The sequence below is a fragment of the Pholis gunnellus genome, assembly GCF_910591455.1.
Source record: "Pholis gunnellus genome assembly, chromosome: 12".
In the NCBI taxonomy this organism is placed as follows: domain Eukaryota; kingdom Metazoa; phylum Chordata; class Actinopteri; order Perciformes; family Pholidae; genus Pholis; species Pholis gunnellus.
Genome location: NC_136539.1, coordinates 20,034,228 through 20,056,175, shown reverse-complemented (window position 1 = coordinate 20,056,175; position 21,948 = coordinate 20,034,228). Strand labels below are relative to the sequence as shown.

The 21,948-nt window shown below is 43.6% G+C and overlaps 2 protein-coding genes across 13 annotated transcripts; both read right to left on the bottom strand.

Annotated features, from left to right (window-relative positions):
* Positions 1-1,202: 1,202 nt before the first annotated feature.
* nyx (nyctalopin) lies at positions 1,203-5,607 on the bottom strand (the record flags this gene model as incomplete). Its single annotated transcript, XM_079170287.1, has 4 exons — positions 1,203-2,031; positions 2,948-3,252; positions 4,002-4,288; positions 5,586-5,607. The coding sequence occupies 4 exons, from the start codon at positions 5,605-5,607 to the stop codon at positions 1,203-1,205; spliced, it is 1,443 nt and encodes a 480-aa protein (XP_079026413.1).
* Positions 5,608-9,610: 4,003 nt separating this feature from the next.
* Positions 9,611-21,606, bottom strand: ddx3xa (DEAD-box helicase 3 X-linked a). Of its 12 annotated transcripts, XM_079170117.1 has the most exons (22): positions 21,466-21,606; positions 21,291-21,363; positions 20,396-20,447; positions 19,916-19,963; positions 19,164-19,223; positions 18,560-18,631; positions 16,207-16,380; positions 15,789-15,921; positions 15,428-15,529; positions 15,241-15,340; positions 15,020-15,155; positions 14,749-14,843; positions 14,547-14,645; positions 14,295-14,455; positions 14,045-14,189; positions 13,811-13,955; positions 13,472-13,522; positions 12,331-12,512; positions 11,878-11,995; positions 11,619-11,775; positions 11,278-11,408; positions 9,611-11,151 (listed from the first exon to the last, which is right to left on the bottom strand). In XM_079170117.1, the coding sequence occupies exons 2-22, from the start codon at positions 21,333-21,335 to the stop codon at positions 11,042-11,044; spliced, it is 2,316 nt and encodes a 771-aa protein (XP_079026243.1). In that variant the 5' UTR covers positions 21,336-21,363; positions 21,466-21,606; the 3' UTR covers positions 9,611-11,041. The 12 variants fall into 12 exon arrangements, with proteins under 12 accessions (XP_079026243.1, XP_079026247.1, XP_079026248.1 ...); XM_079170121.1 differs by having other exon boundaries at positions 11,305-11,408; positions 21,291-21,599; XM_079170122.1 differs by having other exon boundaries at positions 16,252-16,380; positions 21,291-21,599.
* Positions 21,607-21,948: the final 342 nt, after the last annotated feature.

Sequence of the window (21,948 nt, the reverse complement as noted above, 5' to 3'; positions counted from 1 at the left end):
CACCAGAGAGGCGAGAAGCAGCTTCCAGCCTCCCCAGTTGTCTTTAGTCGCAGCCTAATCCCACATTAAAGGGCCAACAGGCCAGTGCGCAGATTAACTGGCGTTCCCCGCTGGAAACGGGTCTGAGCAGGCGCGTCAAAAGTTCAACAGCATTTCTTCTTTTTTTTTATAAATATATATATATAATGTTTTCACCAGGGTCAGAAGAAAGCAGTGGCTGGTGTTAGCGCAGGTTATCCTTTTAACATTTCAGCTACAGACAACACATCAGTACGTATGTGTATATACAAAAATGAACAGTAAGCAGAATATGTGGCAAGTTAATAACAGTTCATTTGTTTGGAATGTAATATACCTGAAAGCTTTTCTTTTTTATCCCGACACTGTTCCCTCCCCCCCATCCACAGCCTGACATATGGCAATCACCCCCCCCCCCCCCCCCCCCCCGCCTGTATACAGAGAGGTAAAAGCAACGAGAGAGTCCCTCCATTACGCTGTAACATACACCAGCAGCGGCGGCACTGAGCCGCATGCAATAAGAAGATTAATGCATTTATGAGAAAAGCTGCAGAACCTACATTTAGAGCTGAATGAGCGTAGACGAGCAGAGAGGACATCTGTTTAGGAGATAACTACAGGAGCTCTCATCTTCTTCAACTGTACACACTGATGTCAATCAAAATACCAAGAACTAAACGCTCGTAACGGACTACGTGACGCTACGAATATGACATAACATGAATTAAAATTGAGCGTTATACAAGAAAAGGTGGAGGTTAACGTAGACATTTTCGTCACTTTGCCACGGTCTGAAATCAACGCCCGCCTCTGTGGTCGTAGAGACGACTCCCGGCACAGCTTTTGGCGTAGCTGCTCGTGAACCACGATGAAGAGATCCTCATCACATATAATCTATAAATATCATAGATTATTGTAGCTAATGCGAAAATAAATCCCGCCACGTCAAGGTCAGTCTTCCCCCTCTGAGGATAGCCGGTAATATTCAGTTTACCGAGCTATTATTTCAACAGAAAGCAAATCTCCCAATCCTCTGTGAGGCAGTGCGGACTCGCACCAGCAACCGCACATCCATCTGTGCTCTCATGGATAAATGAAAACAGCTTTTTATCTCAGCGGCAATTTTGAAAAGCCACTCCTCCGTGTTGTTTCTGTGAAGAAAACCCTCTTTTTTTCCACTGTTCTCATGTGCAAGAAAGACCGTAATCCATATCTGACCGGCCAATCAAATCAAAGATGAGCCACGCCGCAATGAAGCAGAGAACGGATTGGCTGGCCCGGGCCCGTCGCCCTCCGACCCCCGCAGAGAGCTGCCCCTCCTCGGGCCCCAGCAGGGTCCCGTTGCGAAGGCTCTCCGTGCCGTTGCCCATCTCCTCTCTGATCTCCTGCTGGAGCATTTTGGAAATGAGGCTGTTGAAGCGGTTCTCCGTGGTGGAGGCGACCTCCGACGGGGCCGTGGTCAGGTTCAGCTCGCCGGGGTCCGCGCACGAGCCGTTCACCTTGGCGAAAACCACCTCGCCGAGATCCAGCCCCGCCACGGAGGAAGGTGAGGCGCAGGGGATGTCCCGCACCAGCTTGTAGCTTTCCATCCACTCCTTCAGCCACTCCAGGGAGCAGTCGCACTCCCAGGGGTTCCTGAAGAGGAAGAGGCGGCCCAGAAAGTAGACGGGCCGGAAGACGGGGAAGGGAAGGGCGGTGAGGTTGTTGCTGTTCAGGTGCAGCGTGATCAGGCTGGTGAGGTTCTCAAACGTGCCTTCCTCGATGTTTAACAGCTGGTTCCTGTCCAGGTACAGGACCTCCAGCTCCACCAGGTCGCCGAACCAGGTCTTGGACACGTTGGTTAGCTGGTTCCCCCCAAGGTTGAGCATCTTGAGGCGGACGAGGCCTTTGAAGGCGTGCCGGGGCAGATCAGTCATCCGGTTGTCGTTGAAGTAGAAGTTCTCCAGCCGCACGAGGTCCTGAAAGGCTCCGTCGTGGATCACGTTGATGCGGTTCTCCTGGAGGTTCAGGTACCTGATTTAAAGAGGAAGACGGAGATGTTTAAAAGAACAAACTGAGGGCTTTAGGCAGATTCTTTCACCAGAGGCCATTCGGCCATCGTTCGTAAATCAGGTACTTTCAGGTCAGAATATCTTCAACTAGAGAGATGGAAAACCGACAGACTACGGTGATCCCTACGGCCCAAATGCAGGGAGAAGAGAAATCACAAATATTAAAGGAATGTTTAACCCAGCAATCCTGCATAAACTAAAACAAATATATAGTTCCACTTCTGAAACAGACTCATTCATTTCCTGAAACCGCTGGACACAGTAGTTTTTACCAAATATTACTCAAACAGGAGGAAATAGTGCGTTTGCTTTCTAATAATACGCAATTTGTGTGCTAGCGAGTAAAGAGTTTATAGAATGGAAGGAGCACAATAACTCCATTTCTTACCAAATGCACATTTAGAGTTATAACGGACATCTTTTTTAATTGATGATTTACCTGAAAGAGCATTTTTTGTCCATTCAAGTCTTGAACATGCTGCGACTGTGAGTCACCCAACATCGTCTTTGCAGAAACAGAGCGAGACTTTTACTTTAAGAACTCAGAGTACACGGAGTATTTACACCATGTTGTTGCATGAAGGTACTACTACTGTTCTATTCTGTAGTATTAAAGTAGGAGTATATCTTCTAGCCACCAGTAGCAACACTGTACAGTGCGACATAGTTAGTATTTAAGAAGATATCTCGATTTAACAGGATTTGAATGTCCAAGTTCTTGTATTTTGAGACTTGACATCTGCCGAATGTAGTTTTTCCCTCCTTAAAAGTCACTAATAATAAGATCTACAGTCCAGTGAGTTCATGTTTACTATTACTAATAAGTAACTACTGGCGAGTGAGTTCATCACGCGAGCTACTTCCAGCCCGTGACTCACTTGAGACCACCCAGGCCCAGCAGGGAGTTGTAGGCCACCGCCTCGATCTTGTTCCTCTCCAGGTAGATGTGAGTCATGTTCTCCATGCCTCTGAAGGCTCCGGGGATCCTCCTGAACTTGTTCTCGAAGCAGAGCACCTCCTTCAGCGCCGGCTGCTCGAGGAAGATGCGGTCGGGGAGGTTGAAGAGGTTGCAGTTGGAGATGTCCAGGCGCACCAGCTTCTTCAGCCCCGACAACGTCCGCGTGTGGAGGTAACTGATGTAGTCGTTGTTCGCTATTTTCAGCTCCACCAAGTTGCCGAGGCCCTGCGGCACAGAGGGCCAGTTGTGTGTTAGATATGCACATTTCAATTTGTAGTTGGAATAAGACTAAATACTTCTCTGCAAAAGAGCTTTTCACAGGATACAACACAACATGTGAACATGGGTTTCTGTGGAAATGTGGACCACTGGTGAACAAAACAAGAGTCTGTTTCTTTAAGAGGTAGTTAACTGTTATCTAACTTAACCCTATCGCTATCTAATCATGCAGATACGTTTGGTTTTATCTGTTCAGGTTTGGAGGTGAAAGGTTGCACATTTTGCAGCTCAAAGCTCTGAACAAAACTGTAATTTGGAGATGGTTTGAGCTCCACCACTTTAATCCCATTCACCGCCGTCGTTTTTTGACTTAGCGGCAAATTTCTCAGCAGCGGACGGCCTGTCTTAACAAATAAAACATTAACAATACACAATTCTGGATGTCGCGGGCCGTGAGTAAACAAAAGTATTTGCTGCGTTTTGCATGAACCGAACCTTTGCTGTTGTTTCGAGAGAGAAATCAAGAGAAAAGGGCAGCAGCCATGACAGAGTGTGTGTACTCTCTACTGGAGGTCAATGTGATTAATCCTTCTAGAGTCCACCACAGAATGGAAACCTGTCACACAACGTCCTAAACTCCCAGACAACACCTTGCTTTTCAATTTTCAGTACAAATTCCTGAAAACCTGGTATTAATTATCTCCGCTTCTCTTTAAAAAAAAAGAAGAGCAACCAAACATGAAACCTCAGCGGACCTTGAAGGCTCCGGGGGTGATGAAGGAGATGTTGTTGTGGTCCAGAGAGAGAGACTTGAGGGAGGGCAGGGTCCCGAAGGCCCTCTCCGACAGGAACTTGAGGCTGTTCTTGTCCAGGTTGATGGCGGAGGCCTCGCAGGGGAACTCTTTGGGCAACTCAGCGAGGCCGGAGCGGTCGCACAGCACGCTGCAGCTCTTCTCCTGTGTGCAGGAGCAGGAGGTCGGACACGCCCGCACACAAGCCCAGCGGAGCAGCACCGCCTGAGGCAGCAGGCACAGCACGGAGACTGGAAGAGCACCGGGGAGGGTTAGGGTTCAAGCAGCGAAGCAACAGTCAGTCCTTAATGCAAATATGCTGCAGAGAAACCTCCATAAGCAGACAGAGAAAAGATGTCTTTGGTAAAAAAAAACAGGGTTCTGGAAATAACGGGAAAATCAACTGAGACACACTCCAAGTAGACCTCTAATGAGAGCACAGTTTACACCCACAGAGCTCTCACAGAACTCTTTATTACAGTGTTTAGGATCAATACTACCAAATGCATTGGAGACTGTTTGTGTATCAGGACAGAACGTGTTTACAAAAAAACACTTTGGCCTGCAAACCTACTGTATGTCCGTTTAAATCTTGCGTGCTAAGCTAAGCTAACCAGCGGCTGGCTTCATTTTGAACAGACGAATAACAATTGTTTTTACACACACACGACACCGGCCTCTCCTGATACACCGACTGTGAACCGGGGGTAAGTTCATATATTGGATTTGCTGATAAGCAGCACCGGTTACAGCTTTACATGTTTAGATTTGTTTTTAGCTTTTAGATTCTTTCTTTCTTGTTCGAAAATGAATCAAATTCATAGACTTTTTCTTCCACAGCAGACATGTTTGACTCATCGCAGCTGGTGTTCGTAGTGAAACCTGAGTTTGACAAGTCAAAACGTGAACAGCTTCTAAAAAGGATCTCATTTTTATGTCAATTATTTTTGACATTTCGTCGTACACATATTCTGCAACAAGATCTGATCCCCTCAGTCCACATTTGTGTTATTGGCTTCATTTTTTGCTTTTATTAAACCTGCTTTTGAAACCTTTATTTACTCCGATTCCCTCCAAAGACACTATAAGAAGCTGCAAAAAAATCTACAACACGTATCAGTAGATTTGATTTGACGTTTGAGTCACGTTGAGGGCCTAACTGTCTCTTTAGCTGCTGGTGAAATGATGATGTGATTAAGACGGAACAGCTTACATCAGAGATTAGCCTCACAACAATAGGCATTGTCTGCGCTTCGGGATTTCACCTCGATGCAGTTCACGTTAGCTCGCGTTCGGTGCCGCCTTTTAGGCTGATCAGTCAGTCATTGTAGATGAAAATGTCTCTGATGGAGGCAAACCGGCGTTTACTGGACGGCTCATTGGAAGAAATATTTCTTTAATATTTCAGCGATTATTAATTATTATTACATGAGGATTGACAGAGTGACTCGGCCTCTTCTAGTCTGAGCTGTGAGAGCATTTTTAAAGCTGAGGAGGAGAAGAAGAAAGAAAAAAAAACAGAAGAGGAGTGAAGGGATAGAAACTGACCCGTGAAAGTGATGACAGTCATTACTGCAGCCTCTCATCTGGGACATGCCGGGATTAACGGAGGTCTGAAACGGCACAAAAACAGCACAACAGCACTTAATGATGAACTGCTGTGAATTATATAAATAAACGTCCCAAAGCCTGTTGTTGAAAGTCTGCAGGTGATTTGAAGGACGTAGTTCTATCTCAAAGTTGGACTCTTTAACTTTAAACAAGAGTTACAATCCTGTAAAAACAAAAATAACAGTTTCTGTGGAAGCTAATTTACAGAATATCACAACTGTGAACCAACCAGCTGCCAGGAAATGGAAGCGGACATACCTGTAGATCTTTCCGGACGGTTGCATCCATGTGTGTTGAAAGACTCGGCCCCGGCGTTCCTGCATGGGTCCATCCCACCCGTCCCACACGAGTCCGCACGCTGCACCATCAACCGCACAACGGCTGCTTCTGCATGACACCGTCCTCCAGCTGAAGTGTGTGCGGTTGTGAATTTACACTTCATCCTCCCCCCCTCCTCTTCACTGTGTGCGTTCCATAATACACACACACACACACACACACACACACACACACACACACACACACGCACCAAAAAAGCCATCTCTTAATGGCATTCAAATCCCCTGGATGGAGTGATGGAGGCAGGGATGGATGGAGGTGGAGATGGGCGGTTGGCAGGATTACAGAAGCAAAGCGAAGCTCTCGGATCAAACCGCTGAGGCAGAGCGGTAACTTGGAAAACACACAGATTACACCGACGCACACACTCGCAGCATGAAGTTGGACATACAAACTTATCAGAAATGCAGATGTTGAAATGGATTAGGGGATCAGGGCACCAGCGGCGGTGAGTGATCTGATGGGAGAGGCGATCAATACACTTTGCTGACTCAGATTCCTCTGCTGTCCAAGCTGCACGCGGACCTCCATCTTCCTCCATCTTCCTCCGCAGAGCCGAGAGTGAAACCCGACTTCAAGGGTCCCTAAAACAGTATTTTTTTCAAAATGACAGATATTACACAACAGGGGTTTAATGGGTGTCGCTGGCTCAGTGGTTATGAAACCTCCTCAGCACATTAGAGGCCACGTGACCTTTCAAGAGTAACATTAAAAAAACCTCCCAAAAGTGGGTTTTCATTGCACTCCAGTCATCTGTAGAGGCATCAAATACAGGTCAGCTTTCTTTTTGTTGTTGTTGATCATTTTACCCTCATTTCACCAGACTATCACTTGAAAAGCTCAGCAGACACACACACACGCCTTAATCTCTGCACATCTGGTTACCGTTGTGGAGAGCGAATGGAGACAACTCTGGATTTGATCGTCTGGGGGATTCAGCTCACCTGGTCTGACTGAAACACTTCTACAGACTAAAACACGTCACACACGATTGCTGAAACCATGAGCATTAATATGCTGCTACTAATCACTGAAAGAATTTCCAAAAGGATTTTCAAACCTGGGATTTTGCTTTTTAGAACCCACAGGTCCTTTTGACATATTAGAAAGAGGCGTCACTCTAAACCATGCATGGATTAATGAATGGGCCGACTGGGCGGTCAAAGGCCCCGGGGCCCAAAGTGTCAGGGTCCCCCCCCCCCCCCTGTGGAGACACACAGACCATGAAGAGATGCAAAATGACCACAAAGAAACTAAAAAGGCAATAAAGATACACAAAAAAAACAGACAAAAAGACCAGAGAAGACGCAAACTTACCTCAAAACGACAAAGACACAAATGATCACAAAACCAAAAAAGATGAAAAATGTCATCACACACAGGCTAAAAAAATTCCTTAAAAAGGGCACAAAATAACAAATGGACACAAAACAAAAAGAGGCAAAGCCTCAATGTGTCTTGCCGTTGTGAGGTAGAGGTGTAGGGGACCCATTGACTCTGTTAAACTCTAACAGATCCGTTGTGTTCAAGTGTCAGTGAGTCATGACAGGAACCTGAGACTGCGAGACGGAAGTCGGCCTACATTGATTTTATAGGCCTGGCTTTGATCACAGGAAAGAGCCACACGAAGTATATTCTGTTTTAGCAGCAAGCCTCCTTCTCCTCCAACATAAAACATGTCACGAGTTTAGCGTCTTCTTTAATTTGTGAAATATCTTGCAGTTTTACATTTTTGTACTTCTGTTTGCTTAAAATCATAACAGAATATACCTTTAAATGTTTGTTTAGGGTAAACTTCTAGTGTCAGTATTTCGTGACGATGCTTCAGAATTAAGACGGACCTTTTGGCAACGTGATACTCGTGTTTAGCTTAGCAGTTGTTTAACGTTATAAAACATAAACACCTTTCAAATCACTGAGCTGTAACACCGTTTGAGGAAATAACACAATCCACACAGATAAATTTACAAATGAAATCTTTATATTTTTTTCAAAAGAAATGAAGCCCATCCAATCTCCACCAAATTGAATATTTGCCGCCCGTCCGCCCGGAATCCACACAAGGCAACAGGCCGCTGCTACAGGTCTTCTCTGCACAACTACAGTAAACAAGTCTTCATGAAACATGCTGGATTCTTCCAGATAATTTTTGCATTCAAACATTTTATTTTGGTAAAATCATACAATTGCACAGCTGAGTATTTCCCATGCGGTGCAGTAGCCTATAAGCTAATACAGAAAGCAAAGTCTACGTCTAAAGAGCTCCGGGGTTCTCTGGAGAATGTGGAACAAGTCTCGGGTTCTGCCTGCAACAACCTGCACAGAACCTTCCTGCTCATCTCAAACTAATTCCAACAGCTGCCGTGGGAAATCAATTGTGCAGACGTGTTCTACATTCAGAGGGAACTCCAGAGGGTTCATATATGCAAATACAACAATGAGAATAAACCACATGTTTGTTTCTTTAAGGATTGCCATGTGCCAGACATTCACTGGAGAAAAATAATCATCAGTTCAAATTAGAGTAAAGAATCAATAATGCACACAATTGGAGAATCTGAACACTTCAGCACTGATATGCTTAAGATGTTTTTTGTTGCTCTTTTGACAGCTATATTCCAAACCTTGGCATGTTTGTTCAATTCCATTTCAAATTTTGTTGACCAATTAATAGAATCTAATAGAGATGACTGGCCACGAGGAGGCCCTGAAACAGCTGGATATTATTTACTGAGTCCAATGTATCTTAAACATTAAAAAGCTCACACTACCCCGAAATATATAAATTTCACGCAAACAGGTGACATTCAACATTCAAGTGCCAGTGTTTTTTGTACTGTCTTTTGGTCAAGTTACTGAAACTTTCAAAGAATCACTTTGAGGCTTACAAAAATAAATATTTGTCAAAAATGCTTAATAAATTACACAAAACTAGCAGCAAAAGTAGAATCTAGAAATCTGTGCAAATGGCTAAATTCCCCCCCGACTGCTAAATCCCCTGGTCCCAAATAAATCCTGGTTTAAACGTTTAGAACCTGTCCCCTTTGTAAACAAGCTGCGTTTTTCACAATCTCCTCACACACAATATTTGGAAGCTTAAGGACACATATCCAAGACATCTATATAAAACTCTAGATGTGCAATAAAAGAACTTTTGTAAAACTTGATGGGCACGACGAACAAGGGCCTACACACTTAAATCAAGTAGCACCATTCAATCTCAAGTTCTCAACACTGTCAGTGCATCCGCTTATAGTTCTGTTTCTTAAAAATAAAAAATAAAGGTTTCAAGGCACAACACACCCCGATGAGAAAGTTGGGAGCATTTTGAGGTGAAACGCCCCATCTCTCCTCCTCTCGATGGCTGCTCCTCTTTGAGAGGAAAAGCCTGCTCCAGCATCGCGAAGCCACAGATTCTTATACGTCTGAGCAGATAAACTCCCAGAGGACCTGACGGTACTTAAATGTTCCATGAGGAAGGTGGCCACTCGCCCCTCCTCGTCTTTGGCCCCCTCCACAGTTACACTACACAGCAGCAATTGAAACCAAAGCCGATCGGCGATGGCGGTGCACTGAACGCCGCGCCTCCCCCTTCCACCCCCCTCCCTCCCTCCCCCGCTCCCCTAACCCCAGTGGTCGAAGTGCTGCTCTAACCTGCCGTCTCCTCGCTGTTTAATCGATAAACCTCAGTGATCACTCAAATGCCTGTCTCTTTAAGATGAACCCTGTCTCTTTAAGATGAACCCTGCCTCCAACGCAGCTTGAAAAGAGAAAACGTTTGTAATTAAGTTAAGCCTGCGACTCAGTTCACGTGTCTTTCCTCCTTGACCAAAAAACAAAACACTTGCAAGCGTAGAATACCATCTGGGCCTCGTGGTTGCCGGTCGATTCAGTAAACACTAACACCACGCTATGCCCTCCCGATGCTGTGGTCCTTTATGCAGCCATTTTGAACTTCACTTTCAAGATGGCAGGCATTTTTTGTTTTGATACATGTTTGTAGAGAAACAATTCAAAAATCAAAAAACTGACTCCAGTTTTTCAATTTTGCACACACTTGCACCAAAAATGTCTCCCGTAAAAATAAACAAAAAACACCGCCCACTTAACGTAGCTAGCACTTGGTAGCGTACTAGCTGCCGTAACACTGTCAAGTCAATTTAAAAGTGTGGAGTAACAAGTTCCAGCAGTGATTATTCTTGTTGAAACCTCAGCGATCGTTGGCACTGAGCTTAATGACTTATGTGTTTCTTAAGATTACAATAGGAATGGCTATTTCAAAGACTATCATATCCATAAAAAGGAGCCTGTCCAGGATAGAGTGAGCAAAAAAAGAAACAGAAAAACAAAATGTAACTTTGTCCCGTAGGATTAAAATGCGGTTGCCTTACAGAGCGGCCCAGTTTGAGTCAGCCGTAGTAATGGCTCCATTAGCTGTTTGACTATAGAAAAGGCTACATGATGTTCCTGCAATAAATTTGAAGTTCAAATGGAATCATGACTCAGCGCCACAATACCCCAGAGTGTTTGCCAAGGTTTGATTAAATCCAAGCTTATATTACCTTTCTAATATTTTTTTCACCAAACGATATAGTAAAATCAAATTTAGAGCTCTTGGCCATGTTCATCTGGTGAAATGAAAACATAGATTTCCTGTCTAAATTCCAAAAGGCACAGTACATTAACATACAAATGATCCTCAGGTTATTCGATTGTTTCGTTTTTGTTTCAGGGTTTTTTTTTCCACAAAAAGAACAAAAATACTTTTAACAATGAAAGCCCGAAGTTGCTATCGGACAATGCATGTCAGCATCCATGCTCACTCTGAGGTGTGCGAATCTCTGCGTTCTCCGGTGCGTCAAACGTGCTGGTGGACTTTTCCTTTGCCTCGTGCTGTGCACTTCCTTTTTGAGAAGCATAATGGCAGAGAACCAGGGTTGGTAATGTACTGTGTGTCAGTGAAGCTACACAGGGAGGGTTTGTTGTTATGGTCTGGCTTTAAGTTAACATGTGGTTTCCCTTGGGTTGGCATTGCAACCTGTTTCCTATGGCGGCTAGTTGCCCCACCAATCCACACTACCAGAGTGGCTGTAATTGCCTCCGTAGCCGTCGTTGTTGTAGAAGTTGCTGCCGCCGCCGCCTCCACCGCCACCACCAAAGCCACCTGTGGAGGATAACGTCAGGGGGTCAGCATTATTTCAATCAAATATACAATTGTTTTAGGTTTTACATTAAGGTTTTAATAGTGTTAAAGTGAAATGCAGAAGGAAGGGGAAAGGTGTTTCCTTACCACCTCCGCCGCCAAAGCCACGGTTACCTCCATGGCCTCCAGCGCTACGCCCGCCACCGCGGCTGCTCGTGAAGTTTCCGGGGCCACCGGACGTCTGACGGTAGTCTCTAGCTCCGAAACCGCCAGAGAACCTTCACAAGAACGTACGCTTGTTAGATACAGAGTTCACGAAGGTACTTCACAAGTGCCTGAAGCCATGTCGTTCTTTTTGTGTGGATATGATCCAGAAGAACAATGCAAAGCAGCAAAACCAGCAACAGTTCAAATGAATGAGGCCCAAAAGGAGGACCGTTTTGTCACATGACTAACACCTGACATTTGTTCCTGCTCGGGACAATTACCTCTTGGAGCGTCCACCCCGGGTGGTGGTCTTGTGCTGGTGCTCGTAGGCCAGGCTCTCGAGCCAGGAGGGAACTTCCTGGTGGGCCTCCACCAAAATGTCCAGCAAATCTTTGGTTATGTTGCTGTTTTTGTCGTTAAAGAACGACGTAGCCAGACCTGCACAAAACAGTGAAAGATTGTATAGAGACGTTAAAATATGAATCTACATAACGGATTGAAAATTAGGAAAAACAAAACAAATTTAAAAAAGGTCCATACCAAGGTTGCCCACACGTCCCGTACGGCCAATACGGTGAACGTACTCCTCAATGTCACTGGGCAGATCAAAGTTAATGACATGCTTCACATTGCTGATGTCCAGACCTCTGGCAGCCACCTGGAAAAAGGAAATATAACATTAAAGTGAGAAGAAAGTACTCTTAAAAAAAAAAAAATAAGACGGTGAGACCACAACAACCAACAACTTTCAGTGGAGAGCTTCCTTTTGACCAAAGTTCAAATAACTTTTAGAACTTGAGATAACAGATAAAACCTGTTTGTTCAACCAAAGCCACAGATTGCTCTTTGACCCAGTTGGCCTGGTTCCTCTAATGTTTCTTCGGGAACTCATTTCTAGTTATATTGTAATATTTGCACTTGTTTAATATAAATTCAAGCTAAACATTCAAGACGGGCTGCGTCTCAGTTAGGAAAATCACGATGATTACTTACAGCTGTAGCCACCAAGATGGGGCAGCGTCCGGACCGGAACTGATTCAGAGCCTCCTCTCGGTCTCTCTGGGACCGGTCTCCATGGATGCTGGTGCAGGAGTAACCCTCGTGGTAGAGGAAGTCCTCCAGGGCATCGGCTCCTTTCTTGGTTTCCACAAACACCAGAGTCAACGACTCTTTGACTGTGAAGCCGGAAAACAAGGAGGACGAGACAAACGGGAAGAGAGCAGGAGAGGATGAGTCATTGATAACTGGTTACGGATGGATGTTTGTTACTAAAGATGGGAGCAGGAACATAAAACTCATTCTAAAAAGGCCAGCGACTACAAGATCATGATGTAAATGACAATCAAAAACCAAATGACAACTTAAAAATGGAGTCATGGATTGCATAAAAAGCTTTACAACTATTAATTGAGAACTATGGCTTCAGGTTTTCTGCACATGGTACTAAAGATAACCGATACCGGTGCTTAAGTTTGGCTTGGGACATCCTTAGTTTAAACAATTATTGAATTGTAAGATATTAGGCTACAATCCAGATATATGGATTAATGGCTATCAGAATAAAAGCTTGAGAAAATAAAAATGACTGACTGGTGATGGGATACATCAGCACTTTAAAATGAAGCCCAAATCAGCCCAATTACACTGGCTCAATTTTAAGCTGGAAAAAAGTAACTTTGATTGCAACTTACATGCAGTTCACCCCCCCTATGGTCCTTTATTTCTCTTCCCTTGTGGCAGCTAAGTGGTCTACACTAGACCTCTAGAAATAGTTCACTGAAGTGAAAGTTTGGTGCCTTTAAATCTGTCACAGCCATCTGAGAGCTCTTTCTACGACAACCAGCCACCGTGGGTCACGCTGAGTCGGTGTTGATAACACACCAACTCTACGGCTAGGAAGGACTTCCTTTTTAGAGGGGAGAGACTACTATTGACTCAAATTCTGCAATGTCACAATGAGTCAATAGAGTGCAAGGGAAATGCTATCGTTGGTCCTAGAAGCTCTTAGTGGAAATGAAAGGAACAAAAAAAGTGAGACAGCGTGTCAGCTGGGAGCAGAGGGACAGGATGGACTGTGGGATGCTATGTCTCTGGTTTGTGGGTCAGAGTAAAATGATGATATGTTCACAATTACCGGGTTTATCTGGGACATCCGGCACACTTTCTGGAACATCACTGGGAATGACTAAGATAAAACCAAACCGGACAGTAAACGTCAGGCTTCTCAGTACACAAATATAACAACTTGAGATCAATATGGAGAAGCAAACCCACTGAACACGGAAAGTTATTTCAGTGACTGCTCACCCCTGTATGACATTTTATATTTCACAGCAAGGTCTTGCTATAATGAACATTTGTTAGCAGAGATGTAGCAACGTCAATATTAGCTTGATATGGGGCAGAAATACACGATGATTAGAGCCCTATGTGACCGTCATGAGCGTTTCATAATTACGGATGCACTTCTCACCTGTAGCATTGAGCAGATCAAGGAGGAAGGACCTCTTGTCTGTCTCTTCGACCCAAACCACCTTCTGGGTGATGTTTTCTGAAGTGGAACCAACACGGCCCACTGCCAGGAAAATGTAGTCCTCCAGGAAGTCACGAGCGAGGATCTATGCAAACAAATCAAATGGATAAGTACGCAGATATATTTATCTCACTTAGCAAGACTCGCTATACTTGTTGACTGTCCTAACCCTACCTGAATCTCCTTGGGGAAGGTGGCACTGAACATCATGGTCTGGCGGACGCCTTTAGGTGGCATCGTATCCTGCTCCACGATGCGTCTGATCTGTGGCTCAAAACCCATGTCCAACATGCGGTCGGCCTCATCCAGGATCAAGAAGCTGCAGAGACGCAATTCACATTTAATTCAAAAACAAAAATACACAAGTAGTGGAGTCCGTTTCAACAAAAAAAAATGCCTTTATGGATCCTTGTGTTCTACTGACTTGCAATAGTCCAGACCGATCTTGCCCCTCTCCATCATGTCAACCAGACGTCCAGGCGTGGCCACCAGCAGGTGACAGCCTCTCTCCAGCTCCCTGATCTGCTGGCCAATATCAGCACCACCATACACCACGCAGGGGCGCACACGTGAGCGATAGGCAAACTACAAGGTAGGGAGAAAAGAAATGTTTTAAGATGCATATTCAATGTTCCGGCAAAAGACTTCTTCCATGTGGTGTCGGATCGTCACTCACCTTTCTCGCCTCGTCGTAGATCTGCAAGGCCAACTCTCTGGTGGGAGCCAGAACCAGGGAGAGTGGGTACTGCTTACGGCGGCCATACCTTCCACTATCCTGAGTATTAAAGAAATAATGTTCATTAGCCACAATCAGATGGCAGGATAAGTTCACTCATTGTGCATTTTCTTTCACCCCCCAATACCTGTCCATTCCGTACCTGTCCGTTCTTGGAGGCCTGCAGAGCCTCTCCTGGCCCGTCCATGTAAATTTGACTAAGCACTGGCAGCAAGAAAGCAGCAGTCTTTCCGGACCCTAGAAGACACACGATTACTTTAGACTACCTAAAACAAAATATAAAACCGAACTGTGGAGCCAAAAGGCGTAAGCTAAATGATACATCAAGCTTGTCCAATGATCGTAGTAAGAGAAAAGGCTGGTAGGTCTACTTAAGGCTGTCAAATGCGTTGAGAATAAATAGAAATACTCACCAGTCTGGGCGCAAGCCATCAAGTCTCTCTTGGACTTGATGATGGGGATCGCATGCTTCTGAACCGGGGTGGGACAGGTGTAGCGGGTCAGGTTGATGTTCCCCATGATGATCTCACCCATGTCCACATCGTGAAACTACAGAATAACCAGACAGTCAGTAAAAAAGGCACAAACGTTTCTATTAAAAACCTATAAAATAGAATTCTATATATAGACATACGCTGTCAATGTGGGGAGGGCAGTTGCTTCCGGTTGCCTCCACGGGAATATCATCATATTTCTCAAAGTTTATTCCAGTGTTGCTTGCAGCAAACAGCTCTCTGGAAGAAAACATTAGCAAAAGTTGAGATCTAATCCAAATACAAGATTTCCGTTATTTGTGATTTTGTGAGCAAAATCTTTCTTACGCTTCCTGGCGCTCGTTGGGAGCAGTGGGCTTGGACCAGTCGTCACTGGACTCGTCGCCCCACCGGCTGCTTCCACCACCAGAAAAGCCCCCACGCTCATATCTGTACACAGAACCAGTGTGTTAGTGTGTGGAGCCAGAAGAAACCCTTTAATGTCTTATTTAATAAAACAATATCAGCCCATTATTTAATTTAAAATGATTAAACAGTCATAGAAAGCGAACTATAAAATAAAAACTCATTCAGATTATATAGAATGCTTTGCTATAAAATCTCAGATTATAAAACATCGGAGTAAAACAAACTTTGCAGACTCAAAAACTCAAAGCACAGTAAGTTATCAAATGTAAATGTTACACACCTTCCCCTTCCGCCTCCACCTCCGCCACGTTCATTGAAGAAGGTGGACTTGGACCTGTCGTTGGACCGTCCACCGAAGCTGTTGTAGGCAGCATCCCTCGGAGCTCCTGCCCAGTTTCCCTCTCCGCTAAATCCTGTAACGAACAGAGCCGGTCAGCGACTCCTTCTTTGCGCAAATCGGCGGTCATCAGATGGCGCCGCTTTCTTACCAAAAGCGGCGCAAAGATCATTCCCTTTAAGTGCACAGCTAACTATTTTATATAACTGCAAATCCATTATGCAGGGTAGTGTTCTGCTATTGTAACTGTATGTGTAACAAGGGTGGGGGGAGGTCAAAGTTTCCATCTTAAAACTACGCCGTCACTCTGAAAAACCAGGGCTATAGTTTGACATTTTACAGCATGACAGGGTTTCCCCACCTGCATTTTGCAATGGTTGAGTAAACGGGCCTCCACCCCTGTTACCATGGTAGGCGCCACGCCCACCTCTATCATTGCGAGGGGGTCCCCGCCCTCCATAGCCCCCATTTGTGCGATTGTCGTGGTAACCATTCACAAATCCATTGCTGCTTCCGCCGTCCCATCCAGGCGTATCTTTGTGGAAAGACAAAAAAAGGCTTGAGGAAAAGAGCACGATGCTGCACATTTGTGTCAGAAAGCAAATACTCAAGTCTCCCCATTAGCCATAAGTCGCTCTTTTGGAGACTGACCTACTGGAAAAAAAAAAAAATATGCCGCAACATTTGTCATTCTGTTGTCATCCAATAGTTCAAAAGAAATTGGGCAAAAAAAGCAAAGCAAGTTCTACACCTCCAAAAGACAAAAGATTAAGCAATCAAATGGATTTGGTAGTAGCTGAGGCTATGTCACAATAGCATGACTGGGCAGACCAGCCACACAGATCTAGTCTGGTGAGGATCTATATTCATACCTGTGGGCCAGCAGGTAAATGTCAAAGGGGAAAGCTTTCTAATGCTTCACACGCCGATGTATGTGTTGTTAATCCGTCCATAGCTTCAAAAAGTGGAGGAAAACCTACACCGTCTAGTACTTTCCAAACAAGCTCAAAATGTACCGTATTGATGGTAGCAGGAAATGGATTTAGGTCAGTTTGGGGAGAATTTGGGGCCTCTCAGAGCTGCATTGCAATCACAATAGGCAAGAAAGTGAAAAATACATGTACAGATGTGGCATTCAGACTTTTCCCCTGTTGAGTGCAAATGCTAAGCTTAAACTAAAGTCTATTTTAATTAAAATGAACTTTTTTTTTTGTATTTTTTTAAATCGCCTACAAAAATACTGCGACGCAATTTGTGGTGATATATTGTCACTCGGACGGGTATCAGACAAAAATTATGCATGTGCAATCTGAAAACATTGCAAAGCACACCGTGCAGCCGTGTGAAAGCCACAGCAGTGTCAGTTCATCAACCCACCAAAATGGACAAAAACAAGACAACTCTATTAAACAACGAATCTCCTTCTCTACGCATTGTCGGATTGACCACATCATGTGTAGCTTTCAAGTAAAAAGGCTCAAGTAGTTTCCCCTGAACCGTGTTTCCAATGAATTGCAGAAACTGCGGCGAGCAGACAGTCTTTTATTTCCCGCCACAGTTTCATAACGAACCGAAAATATTCCATTTCCTCTGCAGCTGTGCGCGGCAAAGTATGAGCTACAAGTGGTTTGGTGAATCGACCAACACTGGTTGGAAACTGAGAATGTTCCCTAGAACAGTCTCACATCTCCAGGCGAGTGTTGGTAGCAAGGTGCGCCTCACTCCAGACAGCAAACGAACTGCATATTCTGGAGACACTTGTGCAGCAAAGCAAGCCTGCTTAACTTCAACGACATGTTTCAAGATTCCTTTTACTCGTTATACTCAAGAGCTATACTCTGCATCAACAGTCTGCTAGCCCAAAAGAACATTTCTGTCACACTGTCACACCGTCACATGAAATGCACAGTGCAAACCAGCTAACGGTTCCTTCGGCGCGCATATGAACCGCAGATTATTTTCTCAGTTTAATGATTTCATGACTGCAATTACCAAAGGTTAAAAGGTACGAATGTTTGTACAATGCAGTGGATCAAATACTTGATTTATTGCAGATTGCGCTCTCTTGGTGGAGTGTGTGCGTATGAGGCGTGTATCTTTGTTTGGAGAGAATGGTAGAGAGTTTATATGCGAGGTGGTAAGGACGTTGATGTTTCGCGGTACGTATATATACACGAGGCTAAGAGCCTTTTGACAGGAATTTTTCATTCACTTAATAAGTCAGTCAATGCTATAAGAAAAATCACCAATTAAATACAAAAACATTTGAAAAACGCATTTCCGAGAAAAAAAATGTACTTAAATTGTGCATATAATTAGTCAAAATGGCATAATATGCATCAACGGGTGAAATAACAGTTGTGTTATATTAGAGAACATGTGAAAATAAAAACATATTGTGGCATAGCGTAAAAAAAGTGGATATTATTGAAAAGCTTTATATCGCCCAGCCCTACGTCCGCTGACATCGGCTCATTATTAGTACGACAGCCACTCGCGGTGCAGCGCAGTCTTGTAGGCACCATCCCCATGCATCAGAAGCAGCTTTAATTGCAAGCTTTAACACAGTTAGGCCCAGATTTCTGCTGCTTTTTTTCAAGTGACCATGACAAAGCAAGGGCACATTGATTACGCCCCAGTGTTCAGCTATATATACACACACTATGTAAATCTGCCAACAAGTAGATGGCATGCAGGTAGAGGTCAAAGTATACCACATCTGTTTCGCCGACCCCCACTGTAGGCCTGGTAAAAGGCGAACTCTTGAGAGGTCAGTCTTGGGTAACCTGAGCAAAGGTAGGGAAGCAGGCTATAAAAAGACCCATAACTACTGACTCACAGTATGAGCGTTGGGCTTGACTTTACACTAATAGTCACCAATCTTACAGTCATCCCCTCCTGCTGTATAGATGTTTTATAGAGTGTTTGCTCACACTCTGCCTGCCATGGTTGTGGGTACTGCTTAGAAGAAACTTGGGGGACATTTGCAGGTGAAATATGGGCTTACATATACAGTTGAAGAAAAACATTTTTTAATGCTTCAAATTCCACTCACTACAGTTAAGAAAAGCATTAACCCAGCAAGCGTATGCTTATAGAAAATTGCCCATTATTCATGACATATTTCTCATTTTGAATGCAAGCACCCTAGTAGAGAGAAGCACATTAATTAATCATGAGCTCATTAATCTTTACTGTAAAGTGTATAGCTTGAAAACTCTCCCTCTTCACACTGGCTTTGCTGGTGTGTAAAATGGCCATTTCATGCATCTGGAAATGCAAGTTGCCCTCAGCGAAAAGCAGACAGAAGGGACTTACAGAGATTTACTGGTGCCACTGAATAACCGTACTGTCTACCAGCGGAATAAGCATTTCCTGCTGTGGAATGAGAAAACAGTAAAGTAAAAAAAATGAGAAAAAACATCAAGTGTGCACTGACACAGTACAATTTTGCCAAGATTTTTGAAAATGTAAAATTATCTGGCGAATTATGCCAGGCACAGCATTTGTCTTGATTTAAGGCCTTTAAGAGGCACAACAAGTACAGGATAAAAACTTCAAAACCACCTCATCCTAGCTACAAATAACCCACCCTCCACATTCCCCTTCATCAGAGCAGCCAAACGCTAGCACTCCTCTTACTCACATGTGAGACAAGAATAAACTTGTGAAAGATTACCAATGACAAAAGTTCAAATGTGACATAATTTTGAAATTTGCCTTATTCTCTTCCTTATGATCAGCCTGGGGTGAACGTTTCAGGGTAGGACAGTACAACTTGTCCCACTTCATTCAAGCCAAGATAAGCCATCGTGCACAGAAAACCGACTTGACTTTCTCTCCTCTTTCTGTGCACTTCTAGAAGTAGAAAAATAGTCTGAAGCAGCAAAAACACTGCAGAACATCTTTGTCTTGGCTGGTAAAGATCAGTTGAGACACAATTAACCCCCTTTTTCTCAATCGTGCTTGCCTTTTCCTTGCTCTGATGGGCTTCAAACACTAAGAAGACCACCACAAGCCAGACCAGATGGTCTGACTGTGGGTCAGTAAGAGTGTTCGATTAAACTTACCGTTTTTAGGTGCATCTTTGTTTCTCAAGTGAGGTGGAATGTAACGCCCTGGGTGGAGGTAAAAAGAGTCATGTGCCATATACAATACACTCATTCTTAATACTGCAAGATTGGCATTATTGACAAACTGAAAGTATAAATGCAAGACCCTATCTTGTCAACAATAAAACACGGTTTTCCTCAAAGAAAAATACACCAAAAAAAGGTAACTCCCTTTCTGGTGTACTGTGAATATAATGTGTATATTGTTGGTTGTTAAAGAGTTGATTTTGTGGCATAATGTTCCACTATTGGAAGTTATTAATACAATATAGTAAATATACAGGTCTCATTTACTAGAGAACATCAGTGGTTTGCATTAGCCACTTTATTATAGTCATCAATACAGAAGTAGCAGACAATTACATGAGGATCAACTAATGCTTATGTCATCAATTTATTACATTGACGTATTTTAGTGAGATCTGCTTTATTACTTACTGCCAGTTCCTCCGCCTTGTCCGTCAGCAGAGTTCAAGTCTAGGGCAGCAAGCTACAAGAAAAAGGGGAAACATTTAAGACTGCTATTTGGTTTAAATTCAGATAAGCAGTTGACTCAGAAACTACCAATAGACAATGAAGACACACACGACGACTATTGATTAAATAATCAATTTAATATCTCAAACCACTATCGATACTAAACCGGGTTTTATTGTTTATTGAAACCGGCTAAATGTACCCAACAACCGCCATGGCATGATGGCACAACCACGTTAGTCTGTGGCCATCAAACAGAAATGCTTACAAATTAAATAGACAAAACAAAACTTCGTAGTTTATTTAATCACTTTAATACATACACTACAATCTAAGTAGATGTGGTTAACGTTACTCACTAAATTGTTTATTTACTTGAGAGAGTTTACATTTCAGAAACATTAATGGAGGCTAAAAAAAAATCGCTGCCCAACATTTTTTTCCTGCGCCACGTTTCAGGTCGAGAAGGCCCAACGTTAGCCGGGCTAACTTCGTAGGACACCGGCAGGATCAGATACATGTTAGCTAACCTTATAGGTTTCAAGTAATTTAAATGTAACTATACCCAATTTGAGTTTCATACTACATTGACAATTGTTAGCCTCTCCAAAAAAGTAAAACGCCGGACTAAGTTAGTTTTCACAGCGTAGTGACGAGCTCCGCCATCGCAATCTTCTCTACGGCGACATCGTTTCACCTCCATTTTAGCAGCCGCAGCGTTAGCTTAGCTGGAGGCTAGCGACTTAAGCTAACGAAGCTAACCTCTTTCTCTATCGAAACTACGTGCGCGTTAACGGGAACAAACACCATTTTTTTAAAGAAACAAATAGTCAAGTAAGGAATTAAAAGTACTCACCTGCTGATCTAGACCGTGTGGATTATCAACGACCACATGACTCATAACTAAAGAGAGTAATGGGGGATTATTTCTGAAGAGAAAGGATTTTCTTTTGTTAGCACGACCCGGCTAAATGCTGTTACGTGAAATTCCTTTTTCTGTACAAAATTACGACCTTGAATCAACGGTTTACCTGTGAAGTTAGCTTAGACGATTGCGTTTGCTTTAAATAAATAAAACGATGGTTGTTATAAATATAAATTCCGTTTTAAGTTTCCAAATGAAATGATTAAAGTGAAGCTTTAGAACAGGAACTACCGGCAGGCTTGACCGTGGTGGAATGAGACACGGAGGGCTCAGGTAGCGCGAGATATCGCTTCTGTAACCTCAGGCCAACGGGTCTGTTGGGAAAATCTCGCGAGAGTTCTCTTCGTCTCAGTGATTGGTGTAGAAAAAGCTGCTATTTTGCAGACACATGAAACCAATCATTGAGGCAGTGGTGGAAGAAGTCAAATAGATTATAATAGCATGACAACACTGTGAAAAATTCTCCACTTTAAGTTAAAGTCATGCACTCAAAACATAAAAAAAGTTTTTAAAAGTATGTAGGAAAACTTGATCAACTTGATTAACTTTGTGGAAACCGAGGAGGGATCCTTCCTCCAAAACAGACAAT

What these genes read in the sequence shown, in the direction of transcription:
- ddx3xa (XM_079170117.1), bottom strand. Translation starts at nt 21,335, where the DNA reads ATGAGTCATGTGGTCGTTGATAATCCACACGGTCTAGATCAGCAG. An exon ending in ACAAGGCGGAGGAACTGGCA is followed by an intron (nt 19,964 to 20,395) that starts GTAAGTAATAAA and finishes ACCTCCACCCAG; the next exon opens with GGCGTTACATTCCACCTCAC. An exon ending in CCCAACGAGCGCCAGGAAGC is followed by an intron (nt 15,341 to 15,427) that starts GTAAGAAAGATT and finishes GTTTTCTTCCAG; the next exon opens with AGAGCTGTTTGCTGCAAGCA.